Below are 27,634 nucleotides of genomic sequence, written 5' to 3'. Positions count from 1 at the left end.
AATGCTAGACCTCATGTGGCTGGAGTGTGTCAGCAGTTCCTGCAAGAGGAAGGCATTGATGCTATGGACCGCTCGTTCCCAGACCTGAATCAAATTGAGCACATCTGGGACATCATGTCTCGCTCCATCCACCAACGCCACGTTGCACCACAGACTGTCCAGGAGTTGGCGGATGCTTTAGTCCAGGTCTGGGAGGAGATCCCTCAGGAGACCATCCGCCACCTCATCAGGAGCATGCCCAGGCGTTGTAGGGAGGTCATACAGGCACGTGGAGGCCACACACACTACTGAGCCTCATTTTGACTTGTTTTAAGGACATTACATCAAAGTTGGATCAGCCTGTAGTGTGGTTTTCCACTTTAATTTTGAGTGTGACTCCAAATCCAGACCTCCATGGGTTGATACATTTGATTTCCATTGATAATTTTTGTGTGATTTTGTTGTCAGCACATTCAACTATGTAAAGAAAAAAGTATTTAATAAGATTCATTCATTCATTCAGATCTAGGATGTGTTATTTTAGTGTTCCCTTTATTTTTTTGAGCAGTGTATAAAGTTGTTCCAATTTAGATCCGTTTAAATATGTTAAAGTACATTTATCACTGACATACTTCAATATACTTAAAATATATGAATGAAGTATATTTAAGTGTTTTCTTTCTGCTTGGGAAGGGTTTGCCTTCTTCGACAGATTGCTGAATTGGCTGGCCCGCTTTCAGGGGCAGCAGGAGGCCTTGAACTCTGTGCCCAGGCTCATCGGTCATGGGAACAACAGACACAAGATGGCTGCTGCCCTCCAGGCCCTCTCTCTGGGCATAGTAGAGTACCAGCTTCCACCCGATTACCTGGAGAGGTTCTTCAACGATGACGTGGCGCCTGACCCCGACCATCTCCCAGAACCTCTGAGGGTCCTTCCAGACTGGACCCTGCTGCCGTTGACCAAGGGGAGACTTCCCACCCGCATGGTGGACGTGCTGCAGCTGAGGAAAGTGATACAGGGTGTCCAAGTGGAAGATCTCCACTTGCCCAGTGGGAACACCACCTCTCGGCCCATACGGCAGGTACTCTACGGGCTGCTGCTGGGTGAGAGGAGGGAAGTGGAGGAGTATGACAGGGAAGGCAAGAACCTGACCAGCAGCAAGGTTGAAGCCTTCCTGCCCAGTGCTGCACAACAGCTGCAGCTAGCCACACTGGATCAGGTATGTATACATGTGTATGATATTCACTGAGTGTACAAAACATTATAAACACCTGCTCTCTCCGTGACATAGACTGACCAGGTGATTTCAGAGGGTGAATGGGCAAAACAAAAGATTGAAGTGCCTTTGAACAGGGTATGGTAGTAGGTACCAGGTGCACCGGTTTGTGTCAAGAACTGCAACGCTGCTGGGTTTTTTCACACTCAACAGTTTCCCGTGTGCATCACGAATGGTTCACCACCCAATGGACATCCAGCCAACTTGACACAACTGTGGGAAGCATTGGAGTCAACATGGCTCAGCATCCCTGTGGAACGCTTTTGAAAAATGTGGCTGTTCTGAGGGGTGCAACTTAGTATAAGGAAGGTGTTTCTAATGTTTTGTGTACTCAGTGTAAACAGTATACAGTAGGGGTCATCAGCTATATTCAGCTGCATGCTGATTTTTCTTGAAAGGATGGTTAGGTGGCCGGAAAATAATTACAAATAATTTTTAGACTGTGAATTAACTGCAAGAAGCCCAAACATATATAATATTTGACTAAAACAATAATAATTTAAAACCTTGCTTACATTTGTATATGATAACATATACTGTATATCTCTATTATGCATTATTTCCTAAATTAAAATCACTTGGAGCTGAATTGCTGATGTTTTTTACAGTCCTTGATGTCCAACAATAAAAATTATTATAACAATAAAAAACATTTGCTCAGAAAACAAATAAAATCACCTGCTGGACATATTCTGCCACAGTATAATATGCTATACAGCATGGTTAAAGCCTTCTGCACAACAACTGAAGCTAGACAAGCTGGATCAGGTATATATACATGTGATATAGTATACAGTATATCAGGTATATATACATGTGATATAGTATACAGTATATCAGGTATATATACATGTGATATAGTATACAGTATATCAGGTATATGTACATGTGATATAGTATACAGTATATCAGGTATATATACATGTGATATAGTATACAGTATATCAGGTATATATACATGTGATATAGTATACAGTATATCAGGTATATATACATGTGATATAGTATACAGTATATCAGGTATATATACATGTGATATAGTATACAGTATATCAGATATATACATGTAATATAGTATACAGTATATCAGGTATATATACATGTGATATAGTATACAGTATATCAGGTATATATACATGTGATATAGTATACAGTATATCAGGTATATATACATGTGATATAGTATACAGTATATCAGATATATATACATGTGATATAGTATACAGTATATCAGCTATATATACATGTGATATAGTATACAGTATATCAGGTATATATACATGTGATATAGTATACAGTATATCAGGTATATACATGTGATATAGTATACAGTATATCAGATATATATACATGTGATATAGTATACAGTATATCAGATATATATACATGTGATATAGTATACAGTATATCAGGTATATATACATGTGATATAGTATACAGTATATCAGGTATATATACATGTGATATAGTATACAGTATATCAGATATATACACATGTGATATAGTATACAGTATATCAGATATATATACATGTGATATAGTATACAGTATATCAGGTATATATACATGTGATATAGTATACAGTATATCAGGTATGTATACATGTGATAGAGTATACAGTATATCAGGTATATATACATGTGATATAGTATACAGTATATCAGGTATATATACATGTGATATAGTATACAGTATATCAGGTATATATACATGTGATATAGTATACAGTATATCAGATATATATACATGTGATATAGTATACAGTATATCAGGTATATATACATGTGATATAGTATACAGTATATCAGATATATATACATGTGATATAGTATACAGTATATCAGATATATATACATGTGATATAGTATACAGTATATCAGGTATATATACATGTGATATAGTATACAGTATATCAGATATATATACATGTGATATAGTATACAGTATATCAGATATATATACATGTGATATAGTATACAGTATATCAGGTATATATACATGTGATATAGTATACAGTATATCAGGTATATATACATGTGATATAGTATACAGGATATCAGGTATATATACATGTGATATAGTATACAGTATATCAGATATATATATACATGTGATATAGTATACAGTATATCAGATATATATACATGTGATATAGTATACAGTATATCAGGTATATATACATGTGATATAGTATACAGTATATCAGATATATATACATGTGATATAGTATACAGTATATCAGATATATATACTTGTGATATAGTATACAGTATATCAGGTATATATACATGTGATATAGTATACAGTATATCAGGTATATATACATGTGATATAGTATACAGGATATCAGGTATATATACATGTGATATAGTATACAGTATATCAGGTATATATACATGTGATATAGTATACAGTATATCAGGTATATATACATGTGATATAGTATACTGTATAAAATAAACATACTGCTGTTGATTCTGAAATGTCTTCTCATTCTCTTGCTCGGTTCCTTAGGCTCCACAGTCAGTGCGGCATAAGGTGTTTTTGGAGACCCTTGGTGTGTCCCAGTCCACTTTGAATGGTCTCCCACCTCATCTGGAACTTCCTGTGGCTGTTACGTGCTACTGGCTGAGGCACGCCCATCCCCGACCAGACCTTCCTCTCCTGCAGGCCCTGCTACTAGGACTGGTGTATGGAGAGCTCTGCAGACAGAGGAAGAGCCAGAGAGGTATGACCCAGAGCATGGACCAAAACACACACAGGCACACACAACTTAGAATTTATAAATGAAGTGTGTGAAGTGCAGCCAATGACTTCTCCCCTTTGTGTGTATCGAGTTTATAGATGAGGGACCAGTGTTGGAGAGGCTGGTAGGGCTGATTCAGAGAGGTGCTAGGGGTCTAGACCTGGGTGTAGCCCACGCCTACAGCCAATGGCAGTGCTGCATGAGGGAGGGCCTTGACCTGAACCAACTGCTGTGCCTCCCTCTAACTGAGCCTCAGTGTGCTTGGTAAGGTGTTACTTCCTAAATCAACCTAAATCAATTCCTTTCCATTTTATCCTATACCAGCAGCAACACAGCTAATGCAACCATCTGTTGTTTCCCTGTTGGAGTCTAGGCTGTACAGGGGTACTCTGGTGCACCAGCTTGTGGCCGAACTGAGACAGGGGATGAACCCGGATTCTCTCCTGATGGAAGACCCTCCCTCTGTGCAGTTGTACAGTGCCATGCTGGGCGCCACACGCAGCTCCCAGGAAACGGAGGCCACTGGACAACCTGACGGACCCTAGGCAGATTCTGGCGCTGGAGAAAGAAGATTATGATGATGATGATGATGATGATGATGATGGTGCTGGAGGAGGTTGTACTGAAGTCCCAATGTCCCACTGCAAGAGGAAGGAAAGGTTCAACGAAGCTCTGTTGAGTTATAGATATAGAGACCACTATATAGGGACCACATAAACAACTGTTAAGAATAGTAGGCTAAGGCCCAGTTTAGTAGGCTAAGGCCCAGTTTAGTAGGCTAAGGCCCAGTTTAGTAGGCTAAGGCCCAGTTTAGTAGGCTAAGGCCCAGTTTTCTGTGACATTTTAGTGACAGAGGGCATGGGTAGGAAGGCCCCACTTGCATACCCCCCCCACACACACGCTCATGAAGAAGTTTCACTTTCACTCACACATGGAGCATAAAGAAGAATGAACATGGAGAAGAGAATTGACATTGATTAAAGAGAAGAAGAAAAGGGAGAAGTAACGAATTGGGAAATTAGAATGAAAGGTTAAAGGTTAAAGGTTGAAAACATTGGGAAATATACAATGGGAAATATTAAAAGGGGATTAAAGTAGTGCAGTAAGATGGTTAAGAATGTTATAATGTTGTTTGCTTTAAGGTGTGATGCATATAGACTATGTTTGTTAGGCTTAGAGGACATACAGGCCTTAGGAGGTTGATAATGAAATGTCATTAAAAAAAAAATTATGTTGCATGTTTAGAAGGTAATGGGAGTAGTAGGATTAGAATTGAGTGGAATAAAAAACGTTAATGTTTGAAAATGTATGTTTTAAAAGTTAATAATAATGGAGTATACTAAGGTTGCTAGCTTGAATTGGAAATCCCCAGGTCGGGACAGCCAGGCAGGAGTTGGACGTCCTGTTGAAGCGCATGTTCTGCTTAGTTGAGAAAAGGTGGGGGTTAGTTGATGCTGAAAAGGCACCTTTTGAGCGATGGCCGCATTAGGTGTTAATGCATCATTGGAGCAGGTGATAGCCACAATGAGTTAGCAGAAAGGAAGACTGAGGGTATAAAAGAAGGGTACAACTCCCTTTGAGCTTTCTAGAAGAACCTGTCACCTGCTGGAAAAAGTATTTTGCTGTAGCTTTTTAGCTTGAGATTTTTATTATATATATTTTGATTTGTATTGTACTTGGTTAAAGTAAAATTCTAGGAGGAATCCTTAAGGTTACCTCATTGATAGAAGTGTGTTAAAGTAGCTGTTAGAGTTTTATAGACACCATCTGAGGGGGAGACATGAGCTGTTTATAAATTGTAGAAGAAAAATAACATTTAAAAAAATAATACTGTGCTTCTCATAAAATTGTGATAGACGAATAACATTTTATTGGCACACCCCACTAAGGGTTTAGTCAAGGGCGCTGGAGTTATCTATGAAGTTAATCCATGGTTGATTTTAGCTCATCATTGGTCCCGTGTAGCTCAGTTGGTAGAGCATGGCGCTTGCAACGCCAGGGTTGTGGGTTCGATTCCCACGGGGGGCCAGTATGAAAAAATGTATGCACTCACTAACTGTAAGTCACTCTGGATAAGAGCGTCTGCTAAACTACTAAAATGTAAAATGATTGATTGATCTGGGTTTTTATATGCCTGTTTCTGGAATTTTGAATAAACTTGTTTTATTGTTCTGAAACCCTGTGTCTTCAAAGAGTCATACAAGTGCATGTCGTTTTACTCGATGTATCTGTAATAGACTGGATTCATTGAGGATTTTTAGCATCTGGTTAGTTAGTCTATCGGGAACCAGAGTTGCTGGTATAAAGGAGCCTGAGACCCAACTATAGGTACTGAGTGCATTGGAATAACTGACCTGCTATTGTGTTGGCAGGGATTAGTTGAAATGTTAAATCCTGCAGAGGTGGTATTTTAGCTTTGACAGTACCTTTAATGACTGTCATTAACTTAGTTTTTATCATTAACTATAAAATACGTTTATAAAAGATACATTAAAAGATAGATTTAAAAAATATTTCACCTTTATTTAACCAGGTAGGCCAGTTGAGAACAAGTTCTCATTTACAACTGCGACCTGGCCAAGATAAAGCAAAGCAGTGCGATAAAAACAACAACAACACAGAGTTACATATGGGATAAACATAACGTACAGTCAATAACACAATAGAAACATCTATATACAGTGTGTGCAAATGTAGTAAGTTATGGAGGTAAGGCAAGAAATAGGCCATAGTGCAAAATAATTACAATTTAGTATTAACACTGGAATGATAGATATGCAGAAGATGATGTGCAAATAGAGATACTGGGGTGCAAATAAGCAAAATAAATAACAATATGGGGATGAGGTATTTGGGTGGGCTAATTACAGATGGGCTGTGTACAGGTGCAGTGATCGTTAAGCTGCTCTGATAACTGATGTTTAAAGTTTAGTGAGGGAGAGAAGAGTCTCCAGCTTCAGAGATTTTTGCAGTTCGTTCCAGTCATTGGCAGCAGAGAACTGGAAGGAATGGCGGCCAAAGGAGGTGTTGGCTTTGGGGATGACCAGTGAGATATACCTGCTGGAGCGCATACTACGGGTGGGTGTTGCTATGGTGACCAATGACCTAAGATAAGGCGGGGATTTGCCTAGCAATGATTTATAGATGACATGGAGCCAGTGGGTTTGGCGAAGAATATGTAGTGAGGGCCAGCCAACGAGAGCGTACAGGTCACAATGGTGGGTAGTATATGGGGCTTTGGTGACAAAACAGATGGCGCTGTGATAGACTACATCCAATTTGCTGAGTAGAGTGTTGGAGGCTATTTTGTAAATGACATCCCCGAAGTCAAGGATTGGTAGGATAGTCAGTTTTACGAGGGCATGTTTGGCAGCATGAGTGAAGGAGGCTTTGTTGCGAAATAGGAAGCCGATTCTAGATTTAACTTTGGATTGGAGATGCTTAATGTGAGTCTGGAAGGAGAGTTTACGGTCTAACCAGACACCTAGGTATTTGTAGTTGTCCACATATTCTAGGTCAGACCCGCCAGGAGTAGTGATTCTAGTCGGGCGTAGAGGTGGATCTGAGAGTCACCAGCAGCAAGAGCGACATCATTGATATACACAGATAATAGAGTTGGCCCAAGAATTGAACCCTGTGGCACCCCCATAGAGACTGCCAGAGGTCCAGACCACAGGCCCTCCGATTTGACACATTGAACTCTATCTGAGAAGTAGTTGGTGAACCAGGCGAGGCAGTAATTTGAGAAACCAAGGCTATTTAGTCTGCCAATAAGAATGCGGTGATTGACAGAGTCGAAAGCCTTGGCCAGGTCAATGAAGACGGCTGCACAGTACTGTCTTTTATCGATCGCGGTTATAATATAGTTTAGGACCTTGAGCGTGGCTGAGGTGCACCCATGACCAGCTCGGAAACCAGATTGCATAGCGGAGAAGGTACGGTGGGATTCGAAATGGTCGGTGATCTGTTTGTTAACTTGGCTTTCAAATACTTTCGAAAGGCAGGGCAGGATGGATATAGGTCTGTAACAGTTTGGATCTAAAGTGTCCCTTTGAAGAGGGGGATGACCGTGGCAGCTTTCCAATCTCTGGGGATCTCAGACGATACGAAAAAGAGGCTAGTAATAGGGGTTGCAACAATTTCGGCGGCTAATTTTAGAAAGAAAAGGTCCAGATTGTCTAGCCCAGCTGATTTGTAGGGGTCCAGATTTTGCAGCTCTTTCAGAACATCAGCTATCTGAATTTGGGTGAAGGAGAAGCGGGGGGTGCATGGGCAAGTTGCAGCGGAGGGTGCAGCGCTGGTGGCCGGGGTAGGGGTAGCCAGGTGGAAAGCGTGGCCAGCCGTAGCAAAATGCTTGTTGAAATTCTCGATTGTCGTAGATTTATCGGTGGTGACAGTGTTTCCTAGCCTCAGTGCAGTGGGCAGCTGGGGGAAGGTGCTCTTATTCTCCATGGACTTTACAGTGTCCCAAAAGTTTTTGGAATTAGTGCTACAGGATGCAAATTTCTGTTTGAAAAAGCTAGCCTTTGCTTTCCTAACTGATTGTGTATATTGCTTCCTGACTTCCCTGAAAAGTTGCATATCGCGGGGGCTGTCCGATGCTAATGCAGTACTCCACAGGATGTTTTTGTGCTGATCAAGGGCAGTCAAGTCTGGGGTGAACCAGGGGCTATATCTGTTCTTAGTTCTGATTTTTTTTTAATGGGGCATGCTTATTTAAGATGGAGAGGAAAGCCCTTTTAAAGAACAACCAGGCATCCTCTACTGATGGAATGAGGTCAATATCCTTCCAGGATACCCGGGCCAGGTCAATTAGAAAGGCCTGCTCGCTGAAATGTTTTAGGGAGCGTTTGACAGTGATGAGGGGTGGTCGTTTGACCGCGGACCCATTACGGACGCAGGCAATGAGGCAGTGATCGCAGAGATCCTGGTTGAAGACAGCGGAGGTGTATTTAGAGGGTAAATTAGTCAGGATGATATCTATGAGGGTGCCCATGTTTACAGATGTAGGGTTGTACCTGGTAGGTTCCTTGATAATTTGTGTGAGATTGAGGGCATCTAGTTTGGATTGTAGGATGGCCGGGGTGTTAAGCATATCCCAGTTTAGGTCACCAAGCAGTACGAACTCTGAGGATAGATGGGGGGCAATCAATTCACATATGGTGTCCAGGGCACAGCTGGGGGCTGAGGGGGGTCTGTAGCAAGCGGCAACAGTGAGAGACTTATTTCTGGAAAGGTGGATTTTTAGAAGTAGAAGCTCAAACTGTTTGGTTATAGACCTGGATAGAATGATAGAGCTCTGCAGGCTATCTCTACAGTAGATTGCAACTCCGCCCCCTTTGGCAGTTCTATCTAGATGGAAAATGTTGTAGTTGGGGATGGAAATTTCAGAATTTTTGGTGGCCTTCCTAAGCCAGATTTCAGACACTGCTCGAACATCAGAGTTGGCGGAGTGTGCTAACGCAGTGAATAACTCAAACTTAGGGTGGAGTCTTCTGATGTTAACATGCAAGAAACCTAGGTTTTTACGGTTACAGAAGTCAACATATGATAGCGCCTGGGGAGTAGGAGTGATACTGGGGGCTACAGGGCCTGGGTTAACCTCTACATCACCAGAGGAACAGAGGAGGAATAGAATAAGGATACGGCTAAAGGCTTTAAGAACTGGTCTTCTAGTGCGTTGGGTACAGAGAATAAAAGGGGCAGAATTCCGGGCGTTGTAGAATAGATTCAGGGCATTATGTACAGACAAGGATATAGAAGGATATGAGTACAGTGGCGGTGAACCTAAGTGTTGGGTAACGATGAAAGAGATAGCATCACTGGAGGCACCGATTGAGCCGGTCTCCGCGTGAATGGGGGGTGGGACAAAGGAGCTATCTGAGGCAGGTTGAGCGGGACTGGAGGCGCTACAGTGAAATGGTACAATAGGAACTAACCGAAACAGCAATAGGCAAAGCATATTGACATGGGAGAGAGGCATAAAGCAATCACAGGTGTTATTCGAGAGAGCTAAGACAACAACTGGTAATGGTGACACAATTTTGGCCTGAGGCTAAACAGATAAACAGGATGGGGTACCGTGTAAAGGAACAGTCCAGCAGGCATCAGCTGTGTAGCTGAGTGATCATAAGGTCCAGTGAACAGCAATAGGTGAGACCGGGAGCAGTTCGGTGGCCGCTACGGCTCAGGCGAGCAGGAGGCACGGCTGTTGATTGCGTGTTCTAGCGGGCCGGGGATAGCAGATAGATCTTCGTGGTCGTCGCAACGGGAAGCCTGTTGAAACCACATCAGACGATTACGTCGGCAGACCAGTCGTGATGGATCGGCAGGGCTCCATGTCGACACTAGGAGGTCCCGTTCGGTTGACAGAGAGGTAGATAGCCGGTAGATGGGCCTGGCTCGAGGCTAGCTCAAGGCTAACTGGTGCTTGTTTCGGGACAGTGGTGATTTGCCAACAACAGCAACATCCATTCGGCTGCAGCTAGCTAGTTGCGATGATCCGGTGTTAAGGTCCAGTGATTCAGTGATTCCGGCAGAAAATCCGATATGCTCTGGGTCGATAGCACGCTGTGCAGACTGTGCAGACTGGACGATAATTGTCCAGGCTAGAGCTGGCTGGTAGGTAGTGCAGGCCACGGACAATGGTGAAGACCGCTAACTTTGGCTAATAGCAAGTGGCTTGTTAGCTGGCTAGCTGGCTAGTTTCAGCAAGAGGTTCTAGATAAAAAGGTATATAAAAAATAATAGAATCCGTTCCACATTGGGTGAGGCGGGTTGCAGGAACGGGGGGCCAGTATGAAAAAAATATATGCACTCACTAACTGTAAGTCGCTCTGGATAAGAGCGTCTGCTAAATGACTAAAATGTAAAATGTAAATGTAAAGTATATATAGTTAAAAGATGGAAAGTGAGATTGAGAAATATATACGAAAAATAAAATAAAACGGACTATTTACACGAGGACACTACAAAATACCCGACCACACTGCTACGCCATCTTGGATATGATGGAATGCAAATCTTATAAATGATAAAAATGTGTGGGCAGAACTGAAAAAGCGTGTGCGAGCAAGGAGGCCTACAAACCTGACTCAGTTATACCAGCTCTGTCAGGAGGAATGGGCCAAAATTCACCCAACTTATTGTGGGAAGTTTGTGGAAGGCTACCCAAAACATTTGACCCAAGTCAAACAATTTAAAGGCAATGCTGACAAATACTAACAGAGTGTATGTAAACTTCTGACCCACTGGGAATGTGATGAAAGAAATAAAAGCATTCTCAAAATAAAGTAGTGATCCTAACTGACCTAAAACAGGGCATTTTTACTAGGATTAAATGTCAGGAATTGTGAAAAACTGAGTTTAAATGTATTTGGCTAAGGTGTATGCAAACTTCCGACTTCAACTGTATGTTTTCATGGAAAACAAGGACATTTCTAAGTGACCCCAAACTTTCGAACGGTAGTGTATATATCTATCTATATAGGGCTCTGCATAAACCTACTTTACAATGAAGTCACATGTACATGGATTAAGTCATGTAGGATACATCATAAACCTACTTTACAATCAACTCACATGTACATGGATTAAGTCATGTAGGATACATCATAAACCTACTTTACAATCAACTCACATGTACATGGATTAAGTCATGTAGGATACATCATAAACCTACTTTACAATGAAGTCACATGTACATGGATTAAGTCATGTAGGATACATCATAAACCTACTTTACAATCAACTCACATGTACATGGATTAAGTCATGTAGGATACATCATAAACCTACTTTACAATCAACTCACATGTACATGGATTAAGTCACGTAGGATACATCACCAGAATAAGGCATGTGTGCCTTGTTCCACTGAACAACTTCCTTCTGGCTCGGGCAGGCTTCGGCGTTCGTCGTCACCGGAGTACTAGCTGCTGCCGCTCTGTGTTATATGTTTCTATGTTCACTTGATTGTTGTCTGTTGTTGCGCACCTGTTCCCCATTATGTTAGTTTGTCTGCCTATTTAACCTGTTCCCGTCCACTGTTTGGTGTGCGTGTTTATTGGATTGTACGAGTGTCATTAGTGTGAGCGGGTTTTGCTCCTCCCTTGAGGTGATGTATGGAAAGGGTAACTTAAGGAAATGGAAACTCATCCATTTTGAATGTTGTTTGCATCCATGTAAATAGTCCCTTTCAGCATCAGGAAGTGTTCTTGTCATGGGCTGAATATGCCCAGAACTCTCTCCGTCACTCCTCCACTAACCTAACAGCATTCCAATGTCTTTTAGGTTACCAACCGGTTCTGGCACCGTGGCACCAGAGCCAGACCGAGGCTCCTGTGGTGGATGACTGTTTTCGGCGCGCGGAGGAGACGTGGGACGCTGCTCACGTCCACCTCCAATGCAACGTGCATCATCAGAAGGCCAACGCTGACCGCCACCGCAGTGAGGCCCCGGTCTTTGTACCGGGTGATCGGGTCTGGCTCTCGACCCGGAATCTGCCCCTCCGCCTGCCCTGCCGGAAGCTGAGCCCGCGGTTTGTGGGGCCGTTCAAAGTCCTGAGGAGAATCAACAAGGTTACCTATAGGTTATTACTCCCCCATGATTATCGTATTAACCTTTATCAATATTTTTGGAGGTGACTGTACAGTCTATCAACCTTCAATCCAATAATAAACTGGGCATTAGCCCTTTGACCTGTTACTCCATCTCCAACTGTGTTTTAACTGACACAATACCATGGTAGCCCACACCACCACTTCGGTAGCCCACACCACCACCTCAGTAGCCCACACCACCACGACGGTAGCCCACACCACCAACCTGGTAGCCCACAACACCACCACAGTAGCCCACACCACCACCTTGGTAGCCCACACCACCACCTCAGTAGCCCACACCACCACCACAGTAGCCCACACCACCACCACAGTAGCCCACACCACCACCAGGTAGCCCACACCACACCACCACCACAGTAGCCCACCACCTTACCACACCACGCAGTAGCCCACACCACCACCTCGGTAGCCCACACCACTACCACCACCACTGTAGCCAAACACCACCACCTTGGTAGCCCTACACCAAAACCACCACAGTAGCCCACACCACCACCTCTGTAGCCCACACCACCACCTCTGTAGCCCACACCACCACCTTGGTAGCCCACACCACCACCTCGGTAGCCCACACCACCACCTTGGTAGCCCACACCACCACCTCTGTAGCCCACACCACCACCTTGGTAGCCCACACCACCACCTCGGTAGCCCACACCACCACCACAGTAGCCCACACCACCACCTCTGTAGCCCACACCACCACCTTGGTAGCCCACACCACCACCTCTGTAGCCCACACCACCACCTGGCCCCACCCGTAGCCCACCCACCACCTCTGTAGCCCACACCACCACCTTGGTAGCCCACACCACCACCTCTGTAGCCCACACCACCACCTTGGTAGCCCACACCACCACCTCGGTAGCCCACACCACCACCACAGTAGCCCACACCACCACCTCTGAGCCCACACCACCACCTTGGTAGCCCACACCACCACCTTGGTAGCCCACACCACCACCTCGGTAGCCCACACCACCACCTCTGTAGCCCACACCACCACCACTACCACAGTAGCCCACACCACCACCACCACCATAGTAGCCGTCACCACCACCACCACAGTAGCCCACACCACCACCACAGTAGCCCACACAACCACCACAGTAGCCCACACCACCACCACAGTAGCCCACACCACCACCACAGTAGCCCACACAACCACCACAGTAGCCCACACCACCACCACAGTAGCCCACACCACCACCACGGTAGCCCACACCACCACCTTGGTAGCCCACACCACTACCACCACCACAGTAGCCAAAACCACCACCTTGGTAGCCTACACCAAAACCACCACAGTAGCCCACACCACCACCTCGGTAGCCCACACCACCACCTCTGTAGCCCACACCACCACCTTGGTAGCCCACACCACCACCTCGGTAGCCCACACCACCACCTCTGTAGCCCACACCACCACCTCGGTAGCCCACACCACCACCTTGGTAGCCCACATCACCACCTTGGTAGCCCACACCACCACCTTGGTAGCCCACACCACCACCTCTGTAGCCCACACCACCACCTTGGTAGCCCACACCACCACCTCGGTAGCCCACACCACCACCACAGTAGCCCACACCACCACCTTGGTAGCCCACACCACCACCTCTGTAGCCCACACCACCACCTTGGTAGCCCACACCACCACCTCGGTAGCCCACACCACCACCACAGTAGCCCACACCACCACCTCTGTAGCCCACACCACCACCTTGGTAGCCCACACCACCACCTCTGTAGCCCACACCACCACCTTGGTAGCCCACACCACCACCTCTGTAGCCCACACCACCACCTTGGTAGCCCACACCACCACCTCTGTAGCCCACACCACCACCTTGGTAGCCCACACCACCACCTCTGTAGCCCACACCACCACCACAGTAGCCCACACCACCACCTCTGAGCCCACACCACCACCTCTGTAGCCCACACCACCACCTTGGTAGCCCACACCACCACCTCGGTAGCCCACACCACCACCACAGTAGCCCACACCACCACCTCTGAGCCCACACCACCACCTTGGTAGCCCACACCACCACCTTGGTAGCCCACACCACCACCACAGTAGCCCACACCACCACCACAGTAGCCCACACCACCACCTCTGAGCCCACACCACCACCTTGGTAGCCCACACCACCACCTTGGTAGCCCACACCACCACCTCGGTAGCCCACACCACCACCTCTGTAGCCCACACCACCACCACTACCACAGTAGCCCACACCACCACCACCACCACAGTAGCCCACACCACCACCACAGTAGCCCACACAACCACCACAGTAGCCCACACCACCACCACAGTAGCCCACACCACCACCACAGTAGCCCACACAACCACCACAGTAGCCCACACCACCACCACAGTAGCCCACACAACCACCACAGTAGCCCACACCACCACCACAGTAGCCCACACCACCACCACAGTAGCCCACACAACCACCACAGTAGCCCACACCACCACCACAGTAGCCCACACCACCACCTTGGTAGCCCACACCACCACCACCACCACCACAGTAGCCCACACCACCACCACAGTAGCCCACACAACCACCACAGTAGCCCACACCACCACCTTGGGAGCCCACACCACCACCTTGGTAGCCCACACCACCACCACCACCTCAGTAGCCCACACCACCACCATAGTAGCCCACACCACCACCTCGGTAGCCCACACCACCACCTCGGTAGCCCACACCACCACCATAGTAGCCCACACCACCACCTCGGTAGCCCACACCACCACCTCGGTAGCCCACACCACCACCAGCAAGACAAACTAAATACAGTCCTTTGCCAACTATTCTGCCTTCTATTCTTTTGGCCAAGCGCCTTTTGATTTGTCGCCATCCAGTGGCTGTTTTTTGTAGCCGCAGCTAGCGTGTACTATGCTGTGCTGCTACTTTGTTGGTGGTAAAACAGGAAATAATTTAGAAAATTATGCAGTTTAGCCTCATTGTTGGAAAAGAGCGACGTAATGCTGCTGTTTATCTTCCACCATCCTTCTTGTTAAGCTTTCGTAAAGCATTGCCTTTAAGTACAAATCATCTCTAAGATATTCATCTTTTAGTATTGTAAGTATTTTCTGAAAGTCATGTATTAATTCTGAGTTTTTAAGTATATCGATTACGTGTATTCCCTCGCTAGCCTAGCCTGCCTGTTAAGTACTGTTTTGCAGCTAGCTTCTCTCTATATGTGATTTCTCTTTACACTTTAGTTAGCTCAAATGTTAATTAGATAGTAATCCTGTTTAGAACAATATTCAAGCAGGATACGAAGGTTTTCTATGTACAGTGCATATTGTTCACAATGCAACTAGGAAACATCGGATAGACTCTGTTGTGCATTTATATTGGCGTTTAGTCTGAGCTGCTCCAACAATGTCATTTTTCTGTATTGTTACAGTTTTATACCGTTTCAACTATAAAACTGGAGGTTTATGGAAAGCCTATCCCTGACTCTGGTTCAGTTCTTGATTGGAGTTTGGCTGGCTGTCAAATTATGGTTGCATACACCTTAAGGAGGGCAGTACACCAAGCAACCCGACCAGTTTGGGTTCCAGATCCTTGAAGTGCCTAAGTGATCTCCCACTGTTTGCACAATACATTCCTCGGCTACAGTGATTATAGAGCATTTTAGGTTTCAGTTTTATTCGTACAAATAGTTGGTAACAAAAGTAGTTGGGTAATCTTATTATTTAATCTAATCAAACAGAAATAAAAATGGTTGCCTCTCCAGTGGTCTAGTGACTAAGCCGTGACCAAAACTGAAAACCGAATACTCATAGAGGATTTCAATAAGAATGATCTCATAAACTGGTCTCAGCATCAGTTAACTTGACCATAAAGAGATAACGAGGGAAATATGACTGAGGTGATGTATGGAAAGGGTAACTTAAGGAAGTGGAAACTCCTCCATTTGGAATGTTGCTTGCATCCATATAAATAATCCCTTTGACTGAAACTCTTCACTTGGAAAGACATCACATCCCAGAAGGAGCACATCATGGGTGTCTCGTATTTGAAAAGCTTTATTAAGCATAATGGAAACATTTTAAGATCTGTTAAATTCAGTAACAGCAAGCTGATCATAGATGGTACTAATCTGTACAACATGCTTTTTTTTAAAGGACGTTTGGAGGGGCGTCATGGAGGGGATTATGATGATTTTAAGGACCAGGTCTGCAAGTTCTTTAAGGCTCTGAGAGACTGTGACATTACCCCTTATGTGATTATAGATGGAGGCTCCGACTCTACCGACAGAAAGTTTGACACTCTCCAAAAACGAGCTCAATCAACGATCAAGAAAGCCAAAGCCTTGGCTGAATCACAGAATCAGATGAGCGGTGTACTACCAACCCTCGTCAAATATGTCTTCAAACAAGTCCTCTCCAGCCTGAAAGTGCCGTTCACACAGTGCCTCTGTGAGGCAGACCAATGTATAGCCTCCCTGGCTCAAAAGTGGAAATGTCCAGTGCTGTCAGATGACAGCGACTTTTATATCTTTGACATCCAGGCAGGATGTCTGCCCATGTCTGGTTTTAAGTGGCAGTATCCATTTGTGAGCGCTCAAAAACGTATCCGCTGCCAGCTCTATACCACAGAAAGATTCTCCGAAAAATGTAAGATCAACAAACAGCTTCTCCCAGTCTTCGCTGTTATGGCAGGAAACGACAATGTCAACTTACATATCTGGTGGGGAGACAATGAAGACAAGCCGCAGATTGTGAACAAACAAGTAAAACAAGCTGCCGACAGGTTTCCCACCTTCAAACGCTTGCTGAAATGGCTGGCCAGCTTCAATGAGCTGCGGGAGGCCTTGGACAGTGTGCCCAGTCTTATCACACACCCAATTTCTGATGCCCTCTCTAAGGGCATAGAAGAGTACCAGATTCCACCAACTCTACCCAGTTACCTGGAGGAGTTCTTCAACAATGGCGTGGCGCCTAGCCGCAAGTGTCTCCCAAATCATCTGAGTGTCCTGCCAGATTGGACCGTGCTGCTGTTGATGAAGGGTAGGCTTTCCTCCTGCATTGTGAACGTGCTGCTGCATAAAAGGATGATACATCGTGTCCAAGTGGAAGATTTCGGCCGTCCCAGTGGGTACACCACCTCTCTGTACATACGGCAGGTTCTCTACGGGCTGCTGCTGGTTGAGAGGCCTTCAGTGAAGGAGGATGACAGCAAAGGCCAGAAGAGGGCGCACCCGAGCAGTCAGAGCCCCCCAGAGGTTTACGTGGAGGAGTATGACCGGGAAGACACAGAACTGGTCAGAAACGAGGTTAAAGCCATCTTGCCCAGTGGTGTACAACAGCTGCAGCTAGCCACACTGGATCAGGTATGTATACATGTGATATAGTATACAGTATATCAGGTATGTATACATGTGATATAGTATACAGTATATCAGATATATATACAGTGGGGGAAAAAAGTATTTAGTCAGCCACCAATTGTGCAAATTCTCCCACTTAAAAAGATGAGAGAGGCCTGTAATTTTCATCATAGGTACACGTCAACTATGACAGACAAAATGAGATTTTTTTTTCCAGAAAATCACATTGTAGGATTTTTAATGAATTTATTTGCAAATTATGGTGGAAAATAAGTATTTGGTCAATAACAAAAGTTTCTCAATACTTTGTTATATACCCTTTGTTGGCAATGACACAGGTCAAACGTTTTCTGTAAGTCTTCACAAGGTTTTCACACACTGTTGCTGGTATTTTGGCCCATTCCTCCATGCAGATCTCCTCTAGAGCAGTGATGTTTTGGGGCTGTCGCTGGGCAACACGGACTTTCAACTCCCTCCAAAGATTTTCTATGGGGTTGAGATCTGGAGACTGGCTAGGCCACTCCAGGACCTTGAAATGCTTCTTACGAAGCCACTCCTTCGTTGCCCGGGCAGTGTGTTTGGGATCATTGTCATGCTGAAAGACCCAGCCACGTTTCATCTTCAATGCCCTTGCTGATGGAAGGAGGTTTTCACTCAAAATCTTACGATACATGGCCCCATTCATTCTTTCCTTTACACGGATCAGTCGTCCTGGTCCCTTTGCAGAAAAACAGCCCCAAAGCATGATGCTTCCACCCCCATGCTTCACAGTAGGTATGGTGTTCTTTGGATGCAACTCAGCATTCTTTGTCCTCCAAACACGACGAGTTGAGTTTTTACCAAAAAAGTTCTATTTTGGTTTCATCTGACCATATGACATTCTCCCCAATCCTCTTCTGGATAATCCAAATGCACTCTAGCAAACTTCAGACGGGCCTGGACATGTACTGGCTTAAGCAGGGGGACACGTCTTGCACTGCAGGATTTGAGTCCCTGGCGGCGTAGTGTATTACTGATGGTAGGCTTTGTTACTTTGGTCCCAGCTCTCTGCAGGTCATTCACTAGGTCCCCCCGTGTGGTTCTGGGATTTTTGCTCACCGTTCTTGTGATCATTTTGACCCCACAGGGTGAGATCTTGCGTGGAGCCCCAGATCGAGGGAGATTATCAGTGGTCTTGTATGTCTTCCATTTCCTAATAATTGCTCCCACAGTTGATTTCTTCAAACCAAGCTGCTTACCTATTGCAGATTCAGTCTTACCAGCCTGGTGCAGGTCTACAATTTTGTTTCTGGTGTCCTTTGACAGCTCTTTGGTCTTGGCCATAGTGGAGTTTGGAGTGTGACTGTTTGAGGTTGTGGACAGGTGTCTTTTATACTGATAACAAGTTCAAACAGGTGCCATTAATACAGGTAACGAGTGGAGGACAGAGGAGCCTCTTAAAGAAGAAGTTACAGGTCTGTGAGAGCCAGAAATCTTGCTTGTTTGTAGGTGACCAAATACTTATTTTCCACCATAATTTGCAAATAAATTCATAAAAAATCCTACAATGTGATTTTCTGGATTTGTTTTCTTCTCAATTTGTCTGTCATAGTTGACGTGTACCTATGATGAAAATTACAGGCCTCTCTCATCTTTTTAAGTGAGAGAACTTGCACAATTGGTGGCTGACTAAATACTTTTTTTCCCCACTGTACATGTGATATAGGTAGGTCCCCTGTAGCTCAGTTGGTAGAGCATGGCGCTTGCAACGCCAGGGTTGTGGGTTTGTTTCCCACGGGGGGCCAGTATGAAAAATGTATGCACTCACTAACTGTAAGTCGCTATGGATAAGAGCATCTGCTAAATGACTAAAATGTAAATGTAGTGTACAGTATATCAGATATATATACATGTGATAAAGTATACAGTATATCAGATATATACAGTGCCCTCCACTATTATTGGCACCCCTGTTTAAGATGTGGTCGAGGACTTCCAAAAATTATCCATTTTTTTTTAACAACATAGAACCCAAATGCAAAAAAAGAGAAAAATCCAACCTTTTATTTAAGTACATTACTTTGGTGGTAAAAAAAAAATTACACATTTAGAAATAAAAAAACTTGAAATCATGTGTCCCACAATTATTGGCACCCCTAACAATTCCGTTGAAAATTTTAATTTATTTTAAAAAAAATATATTTTTCTGTAGTTGCTAAAGTTGGTCAGGGTATCTAGGAACTTTTAATTAGTAATTCATGACTTCCTGTTTCCCTGGGGTATAAATATGACGTGACACAGAGGCCTAATTCTCTTACCCATTTGTCAACATGGCAAAGACAAGAGAACACACCTTTCAAGTAAGGCAGATTTGTGTCGACCTTCATAAGTCAGGCAATGGCTACAAGAAAATAGCCACTCGCCTTAACTTGCCCGTATCTACAGTCAGAGGAATCATTAAGAAGTTTAAAACAACTGGAACAGTGACAAACAAGGCTGGAAGAGGTCCCAAGTTTATCTTGCCACAACGCACAGTGAGGAGGATGGTAAGAGAAGTAAAAAAAAGTCCTAAGCTCACTGTCACAGAATTGCATCAAAGAGTGGCATCTTGGGGTCACAAAGTCTCCAAAACAACCATCAGACGCTCTTTACATGCCAACAAGCTGTTTGGGAGGCATGCAAGGAAAAAGCCTTTTCTCACTAATACTCACAAACGTAAACGTCTGGAGTTTGCTAAGCGGCACTGGGACTTCAACTGGGATTGTGTGCTTTGGTCAGATGAGACTAAGATTGAGCTTTTTGGCAACAAACACTCTAAGTGGGTCTGGCGTAAAACAAAAGATGAGTATGCCGAAAAGCACCTCATGCCCACCGTGAAGTATGGTGGAGGATCTGTGATGCTGTGGGCTTGTTTCTCTTCCAAAGGCCCTGGGAACCTTGTTAGGGTGCATGGCATTATGAACGCTTTGAACTACCAGGACATTTTAAATAAAAACCTGATGGCCTCTGCCAGAAAGCTGAAGATGGGTCGTCATTGGGTCTTTCAGCAGGATAATGATCCAAAACATGTGGCAAAATCTACACAAAAATGGTTCAGCAGTCACAAACTCAAGGTCCTCCCATGGCCATCTCAGTCCCCAGACCTCAACCCAATCGAAAACCTGTGGGGCGAGCTAAAGAGGAGAGTGCATAAGAGAGGACCCAGGACACTGGATGATCTAGAAAGATTGTGCAAAGAAGAATGGTCAAAGATCCCTCTCTCTGTGTTCTCCAATCTTGTGAAATGTTATAGGAGGAGATTAAGTGCTGTCTTGTTGGCAAAAGGGGGTTGTACAAAGTATTAACATCAGGGGTGCCAATAATTGTGGGACACATGATTTCAAGTTTTTTCTTTTCTAAATGTGTGATTTTTTTTTTTTACACCAAAGTAATGTACTTAAATAAAAGGTTGGATTTTTCTATTTTTTTGCATTTGGGTTCTATGTTGTTTAAAAAAAAAGGAGAATTTTTGGAAGTCCTCGACCACATCTTAAACAGGGGTGCCAATAATTGTGGAGGGCACTGTATATACATGTGATATAGTATACAGTATATCAGATATATATACATGTGATATAGTATACAGTATATCAGATATATATACATGTGATTTAGTATAGATATATACATGTGATGGCAGAGTATTGGCGCTAAACCGTGTTGCTGGAGTCCGGCATGCTAGCTGGCTGTGGCGTCATATGACTTGATGCCCGGACGATTTTCACGGAATAATACTGCACCTAGTTAGCTAGCTGAATAAACTGAGTTAGTCTATTCCTAGAAACATTGAACCGCTGTAGTTTACAACAATTATAGTTTCTGAGGTGGAAGTTGGGAGAGTTATATTTGGGAGTTGTGGTGAGGGAGGCCCCGCTCTCTCCTTTCCCAGATGTTTAGTTCATTTAATTCCGATCTCCTCTGCATTATTGTAGCTATTTGCTGCAGCCTGTCAACTATGCCTCTGCCTATCCCTGTTCTCTCCTCTCCGCACAGGCTACACAAACGCCTCACACCGCGTGGCTGCTGCCTCTCTAACCTGGTGGTCCCTGCACGCACCACACACCTGGAGTTCCAGGTCTTAGGCAGCCTCTGGAACTGCCGTTCTGCTGCCAAGAAGGCAGAGTTCATCCCAGCCTATGCTACCCTCCAGTCCCTCGACTTCTTGGCGCTGACGGAAACATGGATTACCACTGAAAACACTGCCACTCCTACTGCTCTCTCCTCGTCTGACCATGTGTTCTCGCATACCCCGAGAGCATCTGGTCAGCGGGGTGGTGGCACAGGAATCCTCATCTCTCCCAAGTGGACATTCTCTATTTTTCCCCTAACCCATCTGTCTATCTCCTCATTTGAATTCCATGCTGTCACAGTCACTAGCCCATTTAAGCTTAATATCCTTGTCATCTATCGCCCTCCAGGTTCCCTTGGAGAGTTCATCAATGAGCTTGATGCGTTGATAAGTTCCTTTCCTGAGGATGGCTCACCCCTCACAGTTTTGGGGGATTTCAACCTCCCTACGTCTACATTTGACTCATTTCTCTCTGCCTCCTTCTTTCCACTCCTCTCCTCTTTTGACCTCACCCTCTCACCGTCCCCCACTACTCACAAGGCAGGCAATACGCTTGACCTCATCTTTACTAGATGCTGTTCTTCTACTAATCTCACTGCAACTCCCCTCCATGTCTCCGACCACTACTTTGTATCCTTTTCTCTCTCGCTCTCCTCCAACACTACTCACTCTGCCCCTACACAGATGGTAATGCGCCGCCACAACCTTCGCTCTCTCTCTCCCGCTACTCTCTCCTCTTCCATCCTATCATCTCTTCCCTCTGCTCAATCCTTCTCCCTCCAATCTCCTGATTCTGCCTTCTCAACCATCCTCTCCTCCCTTTCTGCATCCTTTGACTCTCTATATCCCCTATCCTCCCGGCCGGCTCGGTCCTCCCCTCCAGCTCCGTGGCTTGATGACTCATTGCGAGCTCACAGAACAGAGCTCCGGGCAGCTGAGCGGAAATGGAAGAAAACTAGACTCCCTGCAGACCTGGCATCTTTTCACTCCCTCCCTCTCTACATTTTCTTCATCTGTTTCTGCTGCTAAGGCCACTTTCTACCACTCTAAATTCCAAGCATCCGCCTCTAACCCTAGGAAGCTCTTTGCCACATTCTCCTCCCTGCTGAATCCCCCCTCCCTCTCTGTGGATGACTTCGCAACCATTTTGAAATCAAGGTTGACGACATCCGATCCTCGTTTGTTAAGTCAAATGACACTGCTGGTCCTGCTCACACTGCCCTACCCTATGCTTTGACTTCTTTCTCCCCTCTCTCTCCAGATAAAATCTTGCGACTTGTGACGGCAGGCCGCCCAACAACCTGCCCGCTTGACCCTATCCCCTCCTCTCTTCTCCTGACCATCTCCGGTGACCTTCTCCCTTACCTCACCTCGCTGATCAACTCATCCTTGACCGCTGGCTATGTCCCTTCCGTCTTCAAGAGAGCGAGAGTTGCACCCCTTCTCAAAAAACCAACAGTCGATCCCTCTGATGTCAACAACTACAGACAAGTATCCCTTCTTTCTTTTCTCTCCAAAACTATTGAGCGTGCCGTCTTTAGCCAACTCTCTTGCTATCTCTCTCAGAATGACCTTCTTGATCCAAACCAGTCAGGTTTCAAGACTGGTCATTCAACTGAGACTGCTCTTCTCTGTGTCACAGAGGCTCTCCGCACTGCTAAAGCTAACTCTCTCTCCTCTGCTCTTGTCCTTCTAGACCTGTCTGCTGCCTTTGATACTGTGAACCATCAGATCCTCCTCTCCACCCTCTCCGAGCTGGGCATCTCCGGCGCGGCTCACTCTTGGATTGCGTCCTACCTGACCGGTCGCTCCTACCAAGTGGCGTGGCGAGAAGCTGTCTCCGCACCACGTGCTCTCACCACTGGTGTCCCCCAGGGCTCAGTTCTAGGCCCTCTCCTATTCTCGCTATACACCAAGTCACTTGGCTCTGTCATATCCTCACATGGCCTCTCCTTTCATTGCTACGCTGACGACACACAACTAATCTTCTCCTTTCCCCCTTCTGATAACCAGGTGGCGAATCGCATCTCTGCATGTCTGGCAGACATATCAGTATGGATGACGGATCACCACCTCAAGCTGAACCTCGGCAAGACGGAGCTGCTTTTCCTCCCGGGTAAGGACTGCCCGTTCCATGATCTCGCCATCACGGTTGACAACTCCGTTGTGTCCTCCTCCCAGAGTGCGAAGAGCCTTGGCGTGACCCTGGACAACACCCTGTCGTTCTCCGCTAACATCAAGGCGGTGACCCGATCCTGTAGGTTCATGCTCTACAACATTCGGAGAGTACGACCCTGCCTTACACAGGAAGTGGCACAGGTCCTAAACCAGGCACTTGTCATCTCCCGTCTGGATTACTGCAACTCGCTGTTGGCTGGGCTCCCTGCCTGTGCCATTAAACCCCTACAACTCATCCAGAATGCCGCAGCCCGTCTGGTGTTCAACCTTCCCAAGTTCTCTCACGTCACCCCGCTCCTCCGCACACTCCACTGGCTTCCAGTTGAAGCTCGCATCTGCTACAAGTCCATGGTGCTTGCCTACGGAGCTGTGAGGGGAACGGCACCTCCGTACCTTCAGGCTCTGATCAGTCCCTACACCCAAACGAGGGCACTGCGTTCATCCACCTCTGGCCTGCTGGCTCCCTACCTCTGCGGAAGCATAGTTCCCGCTCAGCCCAGTCAAAACTGTTCGCTGCTCTGGCACCCCAATGGTGGAACAAGCTCCCTCACGACGCCAGGACAGCGGAGTCACTCACCACCTTCCGGAGACATTTGAAACCCCACCTCTTTAAGGAATACCTGGGATAGAATAAAGTAATCCTTCTACCCCCTTTACTCCAACCCCCCAATTAAAAAAAAAATGTAATATAGTATAGATATGTACATGTGATATAGTATACAGTATATCAGATATATATACATGTGATATAGTATACTGTATATCAGGTATATATACATGTGATATAGTATACAGTATATCAGGTATATGTACATGTGATATAGTATGCAGTATATCAGGTATGTATACATGTGATATAGTATACAGTATATCAGATATGTATACATGTGATATAGTATACAGTATATCAGGTATATATATATATATATATATGTGATATAGTATACAGTATATCAGGTATATATATATATATGTGATATAGTATACAGTATATCAGGTATATATACATGTGATATAGTATACAGTATATCAGATATATACATGTGATATAGTATACAGTATATCAGGTATATATATATATATGTGATATAGTATACAGTATATCAGGTATATATATATATGTGATATAGTATACAGTATATCAGGTATATATACATGTGATATAGTATACAGTATATCAGATATATACATGTGATATAGTATACAGTATATCAGGTATATATACATGTGATATAGTATACAGTATATCAGGTATATATACATGTGATATAGTATACAGTATATCAGATTTACATTTACATTTACGTCATTTAGCAGACGCTCTTATCCAGAGCGACTTACAAATTGGTGCATTCACCTATATATACATGTGATATAGTATACTGTATATCAGGTATATATACATGTGATATAGTATACAGTATATCAGATATATACATGTGATATAGTATACAGTATGTCAGGTATGTATACATATGATATAGTATACTGTATAAAATAAACATACTGCTGTTGATTCTGAAAATTCTTCTCATTCTCTTGCTCTGTTCCTTAGGCTCCAGAGTCAGTGCGGCTTGAGGTGTTTTTGGAGACCCTTTGTGTGTCCCAGTCCACTTTGAATGGTCTCCCACCTCATCTGGAACTTCCTGTGGCTGTTACCTGCTACTGGCTGAGGCGCGCCCGTCCCCGACCAGACCGTCCTCTCCTGCAGGCCCTGCTACTAGGACTGGTGTATGGCCAGAACCAGAGCGGTATGGCCCAGAGCATGGACCAACACACACTGTAGAATTCATTAATATTCAAGTGTGTGAAGTGCAGCCAATGACTCCTCCCCTTTTTGTGTATCAGGGTTTATAGAGGAGGGGCCAGTGTTGGAGAGGCTGAGAAGGCTGAAGCCTGATTCAGGAGCTGATTTAGACCTGGGTGTGGCCCACGCCTACAGCCAATGGCAGTGCTGCATGAGGGATGGCCTTGACCTGAACCAACTGCTGTGCTTCCCTCTACCTGAGCCTCAGTGTGCTTGGTAAGGTGTCACTTCCTAAATCAACCTAAATCAATTCCTTTCCATTTTATCCTATACCAGCAGCAACACAGCTAATGCAACCGTCTGTTGTTTCCCTGTTGGAGTCTAGGCTGTACAGGGGCACTCTGGTGCACCAGCTTGTGGCCGAACTGAGACAGGGGATGAACCCGGATTCTCTCCTGATGGAAGACCCTCCCTCTGAGCAGCTGTACAGAGCCATGCTGGGCGCCACACGCAGCTCCCAGGAAACGGAGGCCACTGGACAACCTGATTCTGGCGCTGGAGAAAGAAGATGATGATGATGATGATGATGATGATGGTGCTGGAGGAGGTTGTGCTGAAGTCCCAATGTCCCACTGCAAGAGGAAGGAAAGGTTCAACGAAGCTCTGTTGAGTTATAGACATAGACACCACTATATAGGGACCACATAAACAACTGTTAAGAATTGTAGGCTAAGGCCCAGTTTAGTAGGCTAAGGCCCAGTTTAGTAGGCTAAGGCCCAGTTTAGTAGGCTAAGGCCCAGTTTAGTAGGCTAAGGCCCAGTTTAGTAGGCTAAGGCCCAGTTTAGTAGGCTAAGGCCCAGTTTAGTAGGCTAAGGCCCAGTTTTCTGTGACATTTTTGTGACAGAGGGCATGGCTAGGAAGGCCCCACTTGCATACCCCCCCCACACACACGCTCATGAAGAAGTTTCACTTTCACTCACACATGGAGCATAAAGAAGAATGAACACGGAGAAGAGAATTGACATTGATTAAAGAGAAGAAGAAAAGGGAGAAGAAACTAATTGGGAAATTAGAATGAAAGGTTAAAGGTTAAAGGTTAAAGGTTGAAAACATTGGGAAATATACATTGGGAAATATTAAAGGGGGATTAAAGTAGTGTAATAAGATGGTTAAGAATGTTATAATGTTGTTTGCTTTAAGATGTGATGCATATAGACTATGTTTGTTAGGCTTAGAGGACATACAGTCCTTAGGAGGTTGATAATGAAATGTCATTAAAAAAATAAATATATGTTGCATGTTTAGAAGGTAATGGGAGTAGTAGCTTAGGTTGGAGTAGGATTAGAATTGAGTGGAATAAGAAACGTTAATGTTTGAAAATGTATGTTTTCAAAGTTAATAATAATGGAGTATACTAAGGTTGCTAGCTTGAATTGGAAATCCCCAGGTCGGGACAGCCAGGCAGGAGTTGGACGTCCTCTTGAAGCGCATGTTCTGCTTAGTTGAGAAAAGGTGGGGGTTAGTTGATGCTGAAAAGGCACCTTTTGAGCGATGGCCGCATTAGGTGTTAATGCATCATTGGAGCAGGTGATAGCCACAATGAGTTAGCAGAAAGGAAGACTGAGGGTATAA

General features: G+C 44.9%; 1 protein-coding gene across 1 annotated transcript in view; it reads left to right on the top strand.

Annotated features, from left to right (window-relative positions):
- Window positions 1-26,658, top strand: part of LOC121542317 (protein asteroid homolog 1-like) — a 32,258-nt gene extending 5,600 nt beyond the window's left edge. Inside the window, exons 2-9 of the mRNA XM_045208300.1 lie at window positions 673-1,199; window positions 3,771-3,984; window positions 4,101-4,266; window positions 4,473-4,621; window positions 16,894-17,993; window positions 25,811-26,006; window positions 26,104-26,278; window positions 26,388-26,658. Of these exons, the coding sequence (XP_045064235.1) occupies window positions 673-1,199; window positions 3,771-3,984; window positions 4,101-4,266; window positions 4,473-4,621; window positions 16,894-17,993; window positions 25,811-26,006; window positions 26,104-26,278; window positions 26,388-26,574 (2,714 nt within the window). The 3' untranslated portion in view covers window positions 26,575-26,658. The remainder of the gene's footprint in view (window positions 1-672; window positions 1,200-3,770; window positions 3,985-4,100; window positions 4,267-4,472; window positions 4,622-16,893; window positions 17,994-25,810; window positions 26,007-26,103; window positions 26,279-26,387) is intronic.
- The last annotated feature ends 976 nt before the right edge of the window (window positions 26,659-27,634 follow it).

Source organism: Coregonus clupeaformis, chromosome 28 (assembly GCF_020615455.1).
Source record: "Coregonus clupeaformis isolate EN_2021a chromosome 28, ASM2061545v1, whole genome shotgun sequence".
NCBI lineage: Eukaryota > Metazoa > Chordata > Actinopteri > Salmoniformes > Salmonidae > Coregonus > Coregonus clupeaformis.
The sequence above is the reverse complement of the archived record's forward strand: the minus strand, read 5'-3'. Positions and strand labels throughout refer to the sequence as shown.